Raw genomic sequence first — 14,792 nt, 5'->3', positions numbered from 1 at the left:
GGATCAATTTAAACCAATCTTATCTATTCAGTTTCTTCATAGATTTTCAAAAAGATTTAAAAATTGGCCGAATCGATTCTAATTGGTTTTGGTGTGAAACTTTAATGTTTAAATTTTTAAAAATCCAAAAAATATAATGACAAGAACATGATAAATCTTTAGAATCAGGGAAAATAAATTGAAGGGACAAGCTATGAGTTTCAAAATAATTGATATGGTAACTGTATCGCTTTTGACATAGTGGCTGCATAGATTTGAATTAGTGGATTTTTGATGTCATAGCACTGGCTTATTAGCGCTTGTTTTGGATTGGTACTTGTGATTCTGTCAGATTTCCCAACCTAAACCTCAACTACATTTTTCCTTGCCCAAGACATGTGCAGTACACATTGCCTTGACAATTATCAAGAAAGAAGAAAATAAGCAAACACCATCAACATAAACTCAACCGTCCTTGTCATTAAAAATGGCATTTTCCATTATGAATGCATCAAAGAAAAACAATCGTTCCATTTTTCTTGAGGAAGGCTTCATTTTGTCGATATGAACCACAACATGAAGCAGTATACAGGCACCTAATCATCCAAAACAGTTGCTATCCTTTCCATTCATATCAGAATTCCAGCAAAACTCTTTCAGATTCTAACTCCAAGATGCTGAGACAAACGTTCAATCTGTCAGGATTGCATGACATCTTTGAGTAAGACCGTGCAACACCTAGATGTCAAAGACAAAAAAGCAATGTCCCAAAATAATCCTGTGTTACAGTGACTTCTCAAGTTACGTCCCTGTATAATCCTGTGTTACAGTGGCTTCTCAAGTTTCTCTGATTCCCACTCATAGAACTAGCTTGCAGTGCATCCCTATATGCTGAATTGAAGGTTGAATCGGTCAGGATTGCATATATCCATGATAGCGTACATGGACTGTATGTCACCTAAATGTAGAAGAGAAAACAGCATGTATAATCCTGTGTTAGAGTTGACTTATGAAGTCTCTCAGATTCCCACAGCTTGGCTTGCAAAGCACTCTTAGACTGCTCATCACCTAGACGTAGAGAAAACAGCTTCAAGGTCCCTGTATGCTTCTGTGCTACAATGACTTCTCAAGTTTCTCCGATATCCACTGGTAGAAGGACTAGCTTGTGCATTTCCTTCTCTACTAAAGCTGGCTCTTGCCATCTCCCTCAGTTGCTTCATCCATGGCTGCTCCAATGAACTTGGGCTTCCTGATTCTCTCACTGGGGTCCCTCCAGAGACAGCGATTTCGGGAATCTTCATCTGATGACAAGAACCAGCACCTTCATTTTCACCATTCCTGTGATTGGTAAATAATGTACTATCCCATTTTGCTAACAGCTTCCATGGAATGAGAATCAGCAGCCACCCAGTGTAAACTGCCTTTAGTCCATTCGAGAAAGAGCGACCATCAACGCTCAACCCTAAGACCTGCTTTCTCAAAGCATGCCACTCGTTGATCATCTGTGAGATGAAACCAATTGCAAACGTGACTATCATAAAGGTACCAAGAAGCCCGTCATTTGCAACAGTAGAATTTCTGTCTAAGAGAATAATGCATGCTGCAAAAACTCCTGCTTCAGTGGTGACAGTGACAACCTCTACAAACTGCACCATTTTTTGGATAAAAGGCTTCTTCAGAACTATGAAAAGAAGCTGAAAGATTGTAATGCAGAAGATGAAGAAAACAGGAAATTTACATGCAGTATGACTAGAATAAGCACCAGCAATTATGCCAAACGAAATCCGTCGAATTGATTCAAGCAAAAGGTAGTACGTTCTGAGGATTCCAAAGAGTTTTTGTGTAAAAGGCGCTTCTACTTCTTCAGTCTCATCATCAGAAGCAATAATCTGCTCTCCCTGACTTGAGGTTTCTCTTCCAATCTGAGAAATCATGTATCTGGGTGGGCCCCTCATATCTTCAAAGAAAGGACCAAGCATTGCTAGTTGCACCGAGTCTGGTTTGTTCTTCCACGTCCATTGTCCATGTTTAGAAGGGCCCAGGACAGCCCTTAAAGGTTTTTGAAGCCAATGGAGATTTTCATCTTCTTGATGGATTTCCTTATATTGAAGTAGCTTACCCATGGTAATTCCTACTGTGACGAATAATAGCATGGATAGTGCACAAAGTGATGAGAAACCAAGCAGCAGAGCGCTAACAATGGTACCCAGAGCTGATCCCCCTGCAACCCACATAAGCATGTCACAGGGAGTTTGCATGAGCAAATAATGAACGTAAAACAATTAACAGTAGGAAATAGTGACAAGGAAAAATTTAGACTTTTACAAGGAAAGAAAGAAAAAGGAAAACAACTTGTCCCATGGTTTTGTGATTGTCACAAGCTTTCTGGCGATAGTCAGTGTAGCTGCTGCTCTATCATGAGCCAAGAAAATCTGGGCTAAGTTTGATTGCAGTCTACTGATTCAACTCCTAGTTAATGCTCTACGCATCAATTTTCTTAGAGTCTTACATTCAGCAGGCTCTAAACCTATGAGTCTCAACCTTCCAGTATAGGACAGGAAGACCACATCCAAAAGTAACTAGTCAATTTGAATTTTCACATAATGGGCCACCTTATATAACGTAGGCTTGAAGGTTCCATCCACACTGTTTGGAGAATGGACAAATTGTTCAGACCGGCCAACGAAGTTAATTTGCGGGTTTAAATCTGTTAAGATAAATATTTGTGTGCATATGTGAATGATGTTAAAGAGAAGATAACATAATCTTATAAACTTAATGGTAAAGAATCGACTGAAGGATCACATGATATTCATCCTCCAGAAGCGAAAGCCTCAACAAAAGTATGATAGGCACGTTGTTCCCAGCCCAAATTTTTATAGATACTAGCTTTATCATTTGAAGGCAGTTACCTTTTATAAGGGAGACAGCAGCCTGACAGATACAAGGCAATGAGAGAATTATCAAGAAGAACTCAAACCTCGGTGGCACAACTGCTCCGTAACTCTTAAACTTAACCTTTAAGTTTCTCCTCTTCAACTTAAGAATAAAAAGCATTGACGCATGGAGTAACATTAAGCAGCCTCCTATTACAGCCAACCAGAACATATTCCTCCTGAATTCCTTCCACCTGAGAGATGCAAATTTTTCAAGGAATGCATGTTGTTATAGGAGCTAGAATTACTTCCAGATCTCAAAATTTTAGGGCATTTCCTTGGAAAAAAACCATGACTTTTGAAAATAAACAAATTTATAAGTTTACAAACTGAGAAGTAACTTTTTCGATTGAACACATAGATAATTACTTTTAGAGATAAAAATACCTTCAAAAAAAGGGTTCAGTTAATTTTGTTTTGTTTGAAAACTTGAAATGCATGCAAATTTAAGCCATCTTACCCTAAGGAAGTCCTTCCACCCATGAAATACTCTGCTTCAGGTATCATGTTCTGCCTCTGAAAATATGCAAAAATAAGGTACCATAGAAATGAAAGCAAAACTTATGGACAAATGTGGACAACTATAAAGGCCTCAAACCTCAAAAAGTGATGCATATTCCATTGGTGAAAGTCTCTTTGCCAATGCTCCTGCTTTCATTGAATTACTTTTTATGTTGGGCAAACTCTGTAGTCTTCTTTCACAAAGTTTTGTAAGTGGCATAACAACAGAGGTTAGCTCACTGTTGTTGTGTTCTGTTTCCCAGGGTAGAATAAGGTATGGAATACTCCATTGTAAACCTCTAACTAATTCATAATATTCGACAGGTAAGCTAACTGGTAGAAATTTTGATAGTGCAAACACCTGAATGTGGCAAGCAGTTCTCTGCAGGAAACACATAACAGGAGAACTTTCAAGACGTAGAGTTTTGTATTCTGAACCATAAGCATGACAAAATTTTACATAAGACATACTATTAAATTTCTTGATGGATCTGAAATATGTGGTGGCAAAGGTTTTGAAAATGCTCCAAAAGAATAAAGGCCTGCAGTTGAAGCTGTAAGCAACCCAGCAGCTAAAGATGTCAAAGCAAAAGCAGCAGTGGTGATTGTACTCAACGCCACTGATGCCCTAGGAACTGAATCTGCAACGAGTATGCCACACTCATGGTCAGCCAATCATACTATAATGGCTGCCCACCTGATTATAAGAGGACAAACAAAACCAGATCTATCAAACATACACTGAAAGAACTATTGGTGTTAGTTTCCCTACTTTGTTCATCTTAAGTTTCATGAAGTACCAAGTCATGTTGAACAAGTCTCTGAGAGCAAGTTGACAGAAATTTTCTCCACGCAACATTCTGAACTTGAAAGATACATAAACAAAAAATAGCATATATATCAATTTATTCTGCAATCTACCCTAGCGAGAACAGCTTAGTAAGGTTGAAACTCCTTACAATGCATGACCTGCAGAAGATTTGATGCTAGATTCTTGTTTCCTGCTACATCCCCAGTTATACTTTCAGGAATCTCCACTCTCATGATGGATGCATCTGCATGTATGTCTATACTGTACAAGCTCCAGCTGATTATATTAAATCTATAAGAAATGTGAAAAAGTTAGAGCAAGGAGCAAGGCTTAAAATGCAGGAAAATTTTTGAAAGCTTCATTCAGGATCACTATTACTTGCCTTAGCAAATGCCCTCCTGAAACTGAAACAGCAGAAGCATTAAAGTCAAAAACTGGCTCCGAGAATTTTATCAAAACTGGCAAACGTTTGTCTTTGGTTCTTGCATTGGATGCAGTGGTTAATCTCACTGTTGGCCTTTGAGAATCTGTCAATTGGGTAATTGCAGATTATTATCTGATTCATCATTCCAACGTTGACTATAAGCAGAAAGAAATGACAGTCTCCAGCAGAAGAAGGTACAGGCATATTTAATATCTTTTGAAAAATTGCTAGTGTTGGAGCTGTTCAGATTTGATAAATCATTGCCTTCCAATTAATCTCTGACACCTTCAAGGGAATAAAAAATGTCTGATACTGTAAAATTTCTACATGCATACATCTACACAGAAAACTGTGCGTATGTGCACTACACGGACTGTTTTCATTTCCGAGCAAAAAAGTCACTGGCAGATGTGCATGAACACATGCACACACACGATCACAAACACACACATGCTTTAGTTAGCAGGGCTTTGTATTAGGAACTATAAGGACGCTAAGCCTAGGAAGAGATATTATCCATGTGATTGGAGAATTTTGGGCTGTCCATGGATCTCTGGATACTGCAAATTTAATTATTTCATGCAGTAGAAAAGAGAATTCAGGACAGTTAAATATTTGGTTGATGGAAAGAAATTGAGAAAATTTGCTCAAAGGAGCACCTATAAAAATGCTTTTTATTTTGGTATCAAATAATTGTGATAGTGAAGATTTCATATAGTTCTTATTCTATCAGGAAAGCACCCTTAACAGCATTTGACCTTTTACCCAAAGCACAGGAAATACCACACAAAAATGTGAAGGGCTCAGTTGGAGAAACCGAAGTCCCCTGTCGACTAACTATAGCATGTCTTTGCAGAGTTATGGTAACAACAGCAATGGCTGATATATTATTGACCTGCAGAGACAAGAAAACCCAAAAAGAAACAATAAGAACTTGCATGAATGTGTATGAAACTTGCTGCACTTAAAGAACATGCATGATACATGACAAGAACCAATTGCCTTGAATCCTGTATGACCATGCAACACCTCACAGCTGCCAATTTTGCATGGCTGTTAAGCTGAGCAAAGAACGGAGCAACTGGCCAGGTAGAACATGTGGATGCTGCATAATGGTTTTTTTTAGTACCGGGCGGTACGCGACTAAGCGTTGTCATCGGGCTCATCAATTATACCAAAGTTGTAAAAATCGGCAAGAGAATTATTTGTTGGACCAATAAGTTTCACATAAGAGCAATCTCTGACTAATGGCAGAACGACGCGTGCGAGAGAGAGAGAGAGAGAGAGAGAGAGAGAGAGAGAGAGAGAGAGAGATTCTTTCTGTGCAAGCCTAAGGACCATCTAGATGAAATAGTACGCTGGATATAAAACAATACCTATATAAATAACTAACAAACGAAGTTCTCAGAACTTCGGGATAAAATATTGAATATATATATCTGCTCGTGAAGTGCTGCTAAATTACTATCTACGATTTCAAAGAACTCACCTTAAAACGAAAACGACGGCCGCCATGGGATTTTCCCGAAATGGGGACGAGGACGCCGGTACTAATATGTAGAGCACTTAAAATTTCAGCAGATGAATTTAGAACAGGCGCAGAGAAATTCAAATAGATCTTCAAGTTGCTACTATTGTTGGAGACATCTACCATCCTCGTCTTTGCGTTCAATTGAAACAGCTTTGTAGTGACGTGTGCAGTCAAATTAGCATATACTTTTCTCCGGTCTGTCAAATCCCAACTATTAGTTAACCATAAGCGAATGATAGACAATTGTAAGGGTTTATTTATTGTTCATTAGTTTCTCCACTAGCACATAAGAGGACAACTAACCCTAATCATTTTGAGACTAAACGGTGTCCAATTTTTGTGAAATAGACAATTTACTGTATAGAAGATATAGAAGAAAACCAACATACTGCAACAACCTATATGCGCACCCAAGTTGCAAAAAATCTCAAACAAGACGTACTTACATTACCTATTGAAACAAAGATAGTCTGTGATCGAAGATGAAGCTTAAACATTTGAAAACATTGAAACATGAGCTTTTCTTTGATGAGTACAAACATTGCCTGTCATATACATGGTGCAGGTCAATATACGACGTACCAAAATGCAGATGATACGTTGAATTTGATGTTCTGAGGAACCTATTGCCAGCAACATCCGTGCAAAAACCTCTTCGCATTGCTAATATTACCCTTCCATATTGAACATTTGGGTAAAAACTCACAAGAATTGAGAACTTCGTATCTGTCTGGAGAACCTCAAGTGTGGTCGGTATAACTTGTGCAGGACCATAAACTAGAAGCTGTTAAATGAATGAAACTGAAAATTAGAAAATATCATAACTAACCTGAAGGCTGAAGTAAATCTATATAACAATGGGGGCGAGTAAATATATATTCAGCGGTTTTTCCTATAATACGTTGGTAGATTAGTTAACAACCTTATTGGGGAACGTATGCAAAAATGGCAAAAGTTGATGATGCTCAATTCAGTGGACCAGCTATACATGGTGAAATGGAAAATGTTTACATTCTTTTACTAGCCAGAAACGCCACTAATTCCTAGATCTCAAAAGCTTTTTGCCTCATTGTCAAACGAGAGATGAAGATAGATCAGCTTTAAGGGCTACGGATGTGTTTCTGAGAATGGGTTCCAGTAATAAGGTACCTTCTAATCTTCAAGCATTTACTACTTCTGAAACTCTGTCAAAATATCTGTTGTACCATAAACGAGTAGCAACAGATTGAAACTTGAAACCATGGAGGTGTATATTCCCCTCACCGGGATCTATGGTCGATGCGAAAACGGAGAAGACTCCTTTGTTTTCACAGGGAACGTGATAATTCGAGAAAACAATAATTTCTAAATTTCACTGTTTATTGCACACACAGCATTTAACTAAAACTTACAGAGTTCAGCATTTGAAAAATTGGTCTTTTAAAGAATTAAACACCACGTAATGAACAAGATTCAAAAGAATCTGTTTGCGAAGATGCACCTTTTTGGAGGACCTACCAATTAATCTTCAAGAGTATATCGTGCTTAAGATTAAAGGAAAAAATCGAAAACAAACAGAGAAGTAGCCTACTCACGTCACAAGCATTAATCGAAGAGCAAGTAAATCCACCTCCTCCCAGGCATGGCTTATTGAAGGTGACCACGACTGGTAAATTTAATGCACTAGTAAAGGAGGTTGAAGCTGAAATTGATGCAGTAGGGTGAACCGTATCTGCAGACAGAAAGTGATTATCATCAGGAAAGGAAGGCCAAAAACATTAACAAAATAATCTGGTTCACAGTACCATGAAAACATTGTTTGGTCACGTAACTGCAACAACATGACAACCATGTTGAACCAACATATAAAAGGCATCCAACTAAACCACATTAGAAACTTGGACAAAGCATGTCAGACTTTGGAAAATAGTCTGCCTTGATCTTAAAGCCTGTTGTTCCAGGTGAAAGAAAAAAACCCGTCCCTTTGCATAGTACAATCGGGTGCCAGACTTGATGATTTAAATGACTCAAATTAGTTCGAGTCTTAAGGCGTATTCAACTTGAGCAAAATTATGGAAAAATTCTTCACATATGCAATCTTGCTGACATAACCTTATCTTCTTCTTCTTCTTTGTTGGTAGTAACAACCGACTAAACTAGTTCTAGTCATTCATGATCTAGTCATAAAGTCTCCAGGCCAAGTCTGGGCTGGAGCAGATTCGAGGGCGACTAGATAAATGAAATGGATACTAGTGAACAAATCATTCCTCATATGGACGTTTAGGAAGCTGTAAAGATATGAAAAACAATTACAGAAGTTCATGCAAGAACTGATTCAACCAGAAATATGAGAGTAGCTGCTTCACCAACACTCCATGTGTAGCTTGAACAGGAGCCTTGCTCCGATCTATTGATGCAGATCTCAAATTTATGCTCTCCATGTCCCAAATTAGAATAAGAGACAATCTTCTCTTTGCAGTCTGTAGTACTTTGATCATCAATCTGAGAAGGTTTCACACATTTAAAGTCAGCCAAGGCAAGTTATAAAATTTTAAATGCCTGCAGCATCAAACTGACAGCACAATATTTACCATTTGAAGTCGCATATATTTTTGGAAGGGGAAGACTGAACAGGGGATAGCATTAATGAAAACGAAATAAGACATGCATCATGAATTCTTTAGTCTGACCTATTAAGTCAACTTTAAAGTTCAAACACATAACAAATCAGCAAGTAGCTGCTAACTTTACACTTCAATATGGATGTATTCACATTTGCAATTAAAGCTAGAGAAAGAAAACCAGGAAGGGTCAAGAGCAAGACATTTTTTCCATGCTTTTTCACATGGGGCGCTTTTTTCCCTGAAAGTAGGTCAATGTAATTTCACAAGAGACGGAACTTGGATATAATGATAAAAGATTGAGCTTTTACTAGCTTCAACATTCATTAAATCATGAGAATGAAGCAACTACATATAAAGGAGGAAGCATTTCGTTAAGAAAAAGCAGACACCTGCTGTACTTCAAACAGCGGTTTGGTTATATATGGCATATGAAATTTTCTAACAGAAAAGTTTTACTACCTTGCATTTGATGCTACAATTGGCGCAAGACCCTGCACCATTCCCCCATGAAACATCAAAAGCAAATGTAGCTGAAGTTGAAGAAGTTAGGGCCGAAGGAGCCTTCTGAAATGTAACCAGTATATCCGAACTGCTTCCATGGCAACCTGTACAAAAGTACAAGCAAACAAGAATCGACAAGACTCTGCTCGAATCCATACGTGAGCGTCAGACCTCAGGTCACTGATAAAGAGAAGAAGAAGAAGACATGGAGTTAGGAGAATGAAGAAACCTAAGACTATTTACAGTAAAAGAAACTACAGCGACAAAAAAATGAAAGTAACATTGGCGAAGAAATGCAACTGCTTAGAGTATTGCACAGAAATTAGATGGAACAAAAGACACCCACCAAAAAAAAATGAAGCATGCCGCCTACCAATGTTTAGATTTGATGAGACAAGCAGAGCAGAAGCATGGCGTTTTATAGAGGAAAAGAAGCTTGTGTTTTAGCAAACAAAATCGTCAGTGAATTGAATTTTGAAAACCAAGAACAGGATGAAGGGCAAGGACCAAGGACTATAAGGGGCATTAATATGAGGATGGTAGTAAGGATGTCAGTGTCATTAAAAAATGAGCTCTTGAGTAGCATGAAGGAAAGCCAGGGGTTTAGAAAGAAACGAGTAGCAGATGGGTAAGCAGGTTCGGTGCAGCACATGAGAAACTGTCAGTGAAGTCCCAGCATAGTGAAGTCCCAGCATTTAAAAGGGTGATAAATAAAGAAAGAAGATCGCGGTAAAGGAATCCAAGCTATACAGGAAATGCCAGTGGATGACGACGCCACACGGAGGCCGGAGGTACAATGGAAAGAGTTTCAATACCAACGTCATTAATTATCTGATCGAATCTCTCAAATTCTTAGACCAGAGACAACCCCAGCACGTGGAAGATCTACTTCTTGTCACAAGGCTCATTCTGAGTCCGCATCATAGTAAGTATTTGGTTGTTGTTCAGGAAGTCTAAATGGATCCGATGATCTAAGTTGCGGTATAAATGCATAGGAAGCATGTTGAGAACATGTACCTTACAATAAAAGTGCATTCCCGTTGGCAAGCCAATTGATGCGCAGACAGTCCGTTTGAATGTTAACAGTTGCAACCATAAATTTTTACCGGCTCTGGTGAAGAATTTTCTTCCCAATATATAATTTCTCCAATCTGATTCTAAACAGATCTTGTAATCAGAATCAGAATAACCACAAAACAAACGAAATGTTTTGCTGATATGGTGGGGTTGCAAATGTGCCAAATCTATAATAGAGGTTTAGAAGTTTTGGTTTTACCCTGCATAACGCAAAAACTATGTTAGTTTCCCAGTTTTTTAAACAAAATGTTAAAATAAATTTGATAGGAGGGTGGGTTTTACAATGCAAAGTTGAATCGTGTAGTTGTCCAACCACCTGGTACCGACGCAACTCTGGACTTTGGAGGCGAGGGAAAGGGACAGAGCTTTGGGTCTCATTTGGTAGGTGAATTAACCTCATGTTCACCCAAAAATAAGTTTGATTCTAAAACGAAGTTTGGAACATAATTTTACACTCACTTCTCTTTTAGTATTGGTTGCTATGGAGGTCCTTCCAATTTATGCCACTAAATGCATCCATGATGTTATACTCTCCAAACTAGCCAGCTATAGAAGAGACTAATTATTGTTATAAAAAATTCAGTAGAACTATTTATTGCCAAAACTATGAATGAAAGTGTACTAGCATGATGTTAATATGTTAATAATTGATGGAACATGTACCAGAAACTGCATGCATCAGGGCATTAATGGGTCATTCTCGCACTTCAATGACCCAACGACCAAGAAGAAAAATAAAGGCTACCCAACAACAGGAAAAAGGAAATGGAAAGCTCTTAAAGTTTTCTAGTTCAGGACTATGCCCTAATTTCTAAGACATGTGGAGACATTATGGAAGTGAAGGGACCTGGCTAAAGCTATCATGTAATGCAACTTGAAGGAGGGTTGGTGACATTTAGATATGTCGCACCTACCCACCTTTCAAATCAAGATCCTTGTTCTTGTAGTTAATGTGGCTGCACATGTTGACAAACAATCTTGGTATTCTAAGAGCATATATGATCAAACCATCAATAGTGACGAATTAATGATAGTTTCATATGGGAAACTTGCAGGTTCTTAATGCATTTAATTAATTCATTGGATCTCCCTACCTTTAAAATTGAAGTCTCAAAAAACTAAATTTCCATAATGAGTTAGCCGCAATAGTGGAGGCTATGTGTAGGCTGATGTGGGCAATTACCCGCACCAGCTTTTATATATATATATATATATATATATATATATATATATATATATATATATATATATATATATATAGTGTTTGAACTTTAAATTATTAGTGCACTCTGACCAGAAATTTCTAGCTCCACCACTGGTTAGCAGCTAAAAAGCCCAACCTAGTTTACGGCTAATAGCTGACTGCTGCATGAGAGTAACTTGTCATAATCTCAGTCTAAGTAATTTGGAACTATGTGTTTTTTGATGGGAAATGACTAACAAACTGATCTTCAGTTCATAGCAGCCTACGTGTTATTTGGTAGAAAGAGAACCTTATATTTTTCTGTTGTTGGAATTATTTTTTCTTCTGACATTTGTGGTACAAAATCTGAGGACTATTAAAGGTTAAGCTATGTATGAAAGGATAAACTAAATTGTGTATATGAAATTTTAAGATAGCTGCTAGAAAGATGGGTAATGTTTTCTAGACTTACTTGGTGATCCATCAGATCGTAATTAATTCAGGAGATATAAACTGCATACCAAAAAGCTGAACTCGGGTCTGAATTCATCAGAATGTGGGCTGTCTCAGACTTGATAAAGATCGTTTTGAAATTGAATGGAAGCTTAATATGAGCAACCTAATGAATGCGCAAGTGCGCACTTTCTATTTGAGAATTTCTCAATAAATGGTTGGTAAGATTTTCATTTGACTAGCCAAAATTGTGTTTGTTTCTATAGGTCCATACATGCTGTAACAACTGGACTGGCGATCTCATCTTGCCTCTTAACGGCTTCAGTTTTAACAAGAGTAAGAACCAAGACAACTAGTCATTTAACAACTTCTTTTTATAAGTCCTGAAAGATTTCTAACAACCTTAGATATGAGACTAATTTTTTTAACGAGGTATTACAATCGATCCCCTTAAGACACACACATCTATGTGTGGGGCTTCTGGTTCGAGTGTTGAAATAACTCTAATGCAATTGTGACAGTCCAATTGATAGTCTCAACCTGCCTCCTGACAGCTTCTATTATAGCTCAAAAGGGTTAAAAATCAGGACAACCAATCATTTTAACAAAACTCTTTGAAAGGTCTGCTAAGATTTTTAACAATGGTAGTAATTACACAGGCCTACTTATCTAGCCTGATCGGTCATCGAGAAACTACATGTTATAAGCTACTAAAACTAGGATAGTCTTGGACAGTAGGAAATAATGACTGGAAAATCAGGAAAACGACCGAAAATTGGTCAATGGCTCCCTTGTACCTGTAGTTGAGGAAACTTAGACACAACGAAAGCGAATTTCTTGGAAATCTTAAACAAACTGAATTTTCTGAAATCCCTAGCTGCATCCTAGGCACCTTGCACATAAAACAGAGAATTGACTATTATTTCATGTTGGCGGCAAGTGGGCAACATGACAAATTTAGCTTCCGTGTGAATGACAAACATAGCAGGCTCCACGATACTGACGTTAATCTTCAGAGCAGATTTTGGTCCAAAATTACTATAATTTTCTACACGGAGAGATCGTAAGAGTCCAAATGTGAGAAAGGAGTCAAGAATAGTTTTATACTGAGCATTTTCCAAAAAATCTTGAGTCTATGTCATGCAACTCAATATCTAAATTAGTTAAAATTTTGCTTCCAGCATCCGTTAACTCAAGCCAATTATTTGAGTCAAGTTGGTGCCATAACCAAGTTCAATACTTGCACCTAAGAAACAACACATGCAAATGTGTGGACTTGATAACAGTCTTGTGTCAAAGATTTTTGGTTGTTGTGACAGTTAAAGGAAAAAAGGGCAAAGTTAAATATGTTTTTCATACAACTAAGAGTTGTGCTTGTTTTTGTACAAGTTTCATTTTTAAAATTTTCAATTCAATTATATATGACGGAAATAACTGAGGTCTTGGGTCCAAATTTGTGAACATGGAAGCTGCAAATTACAATATTCAAGTTCTAGTCATTGATTATTTACCTTCACTCAGTAGAGGACGTCTGCGTTGGCCTTGTGGCAAAAAATACACGTTGTGAGTGTTAAGTTCACCTAACTTTTACACCTTGGACATCTCATTCTAAACAAGAACAACTATTGGCTGGACCATCAAACAAAGAAAAGCTAAAAGATGAATACCAGCTCGGAGACTGTTTTTCTCTACATTAGTTAGAATAGTCTGCCTAACCTCAGCTGTCTATAAAGAAAGAATTGATGTTTCACTGGCCCTAGAAAACGTCAGTAAACTTGTGGTGATAATGCATAGTCTCAACTTATTACTTATGGGCTTTAGCCGTCAACAAACAGCAACTCTTATGAGTTACCATCCTTTAATTTGCAGAAGCTCAAGTGGAAACAAGTCTTGTAGATGAGTGTAGTACAGACACAGGGTTTTTTGTTGCTGAAGGTGCTGTCTTTAGTCTTGTATTCTGAATGCAATTTCCAGGTTCATAAGTTGGACTCAGCATACCGTTGTAAAACTATGCCAACAGTGACAACCTCAAGTAGTATATATGAAACTCTCAACTTTCTTCTATATGGTCTTACCCTGTCTAGGTGAATGATGCTCATGTTGGCCCCTCTGCATAAATTTTTAATCTGACAAGTATGAGTTAAAAATTGCAAAGATGATATCTTTTATCATTTGCGATTACCTTTCTGCTATTATATAGGGTTTAACAAAAAAACAGTACTGAAAGAATTTAACACAATGTTCTTACCAAATTCATCTTAGATTTTGGTTAAATTGTTGAGCCAACCTGAAGATTATGCTAGACAACTTTATATATGAGGTTTCCAGAAAAACCATCATTCTAGATATCGATTTCGCGACCTCAGCATTTTTTCTAAACGATTGGTCATCTCACATTATTTTTATCAGCCCATATTTGGGAGGAGCTGTTCGGAGCCCCTTCTCATTCCGTTTTGTCAGGCCTCTGATACACAACGGCAATCTTGATAAAGATCACAAAGTGGAGAGCTCTTGGATAATACGAAGATTGGCTGGACATGGCAGCAGCCAGCTACCGTGAAGAGTTTGCAAATAAAGAATACGATTGGGTCGATCAGGGGAGTAAGAAGTTTCTCTTTTTTCCACCAAAGAATGAAACTTTTTGCACGCCTGTTTTACACTTTTAATAGAAATTGTAGCACAGAAGAGTGGGCTGACCCACACCTGGGACTGCTACCCAGAAGACCTCGTCTTTTTCTCTTTTCAAAATGGTGACAATCTTGGTGGGGAGTGATGAGATGAGCTCTGCAAATT

The 14,792-nt window shown here is 37.8% G+C and overlaps 1 protein-coding gene across 9 annotated transcripts; it reads right to left on the bottom strand.

The window, feature by feature from the left end:
* Positions 1 to 433: 433 nt before the first annotated feature.
* On the bottom strand, positions 434 to 9,948 carry LOC116264164 (uncharacterized). 9 transcript variants are annotated; one of them, XM_031644220.2, is made up of 14 exons: positions 9,587 to 9,948; positions 9,245 to 9,466; positions 8,528 to 8,663; positions 7,757 to 7,893; positions 6,765 to 6,966; positions 6,141 to 6,379; positions 5,435 to 5,546; positions 4,610 to 4,754; positions 4,376 to 4,518; positions 3,888 to 4,057; positions 3,514 to 3,798; positions 3,376 to 3,431; positions 2,892 to 3,109; positions 434 to 2,200 (listed from the first exon to the last, which is right to left on the bottom strand). In XM_031644220.2, the coding sequence occupies exons 2-14, from the start codon at positions 9,440 to 9,442 to the stop codon at positions 1,044 to 1,046; spliced, it is 3,198 nt and encodes a 1,065-aa protein (XP_031500080.1). In that variant the 5' UTR covers positions 9,443 to 9,466; positions 9,587 to 9,948; the 3' UTR covers positions 434 to 1,043. The 9 variants fall into 9 exon arrangements, with proteins under 9 accessions (XP_031500080.1, XP_031500079.1, XP_031500081.1 ...); XM_031644219.2 differs by having other exon boundaries at positions 9,633 to 9,948; XM_031644221.2 differs by having other exon boundaries at positions 9,660 to 9,948.
* Between the last annotated feature and the right edge of the window lie 4,844 nt (positions 9,949 to 14,792).

The sequence above is a fragment of the Nymphaea colorata genome, chromosome 11 (assembly GCF_008831285.2).
Source record: "Nymphaea colorata isolate Beijing-Zhang1983 chromosome 11, ASM883128v2, whole genome shotgun sequence".
Lineage (NCBI taxonomy): Eukaryota > Viridiplantae > Streptophyta > Magnoliopsida > Nymphaeales > Nymphaeaceae > Nymphaea > Nymphaea colorata.
This window is presented reverse-complemented; position numbering and strand designations above follow the sequence as displayed.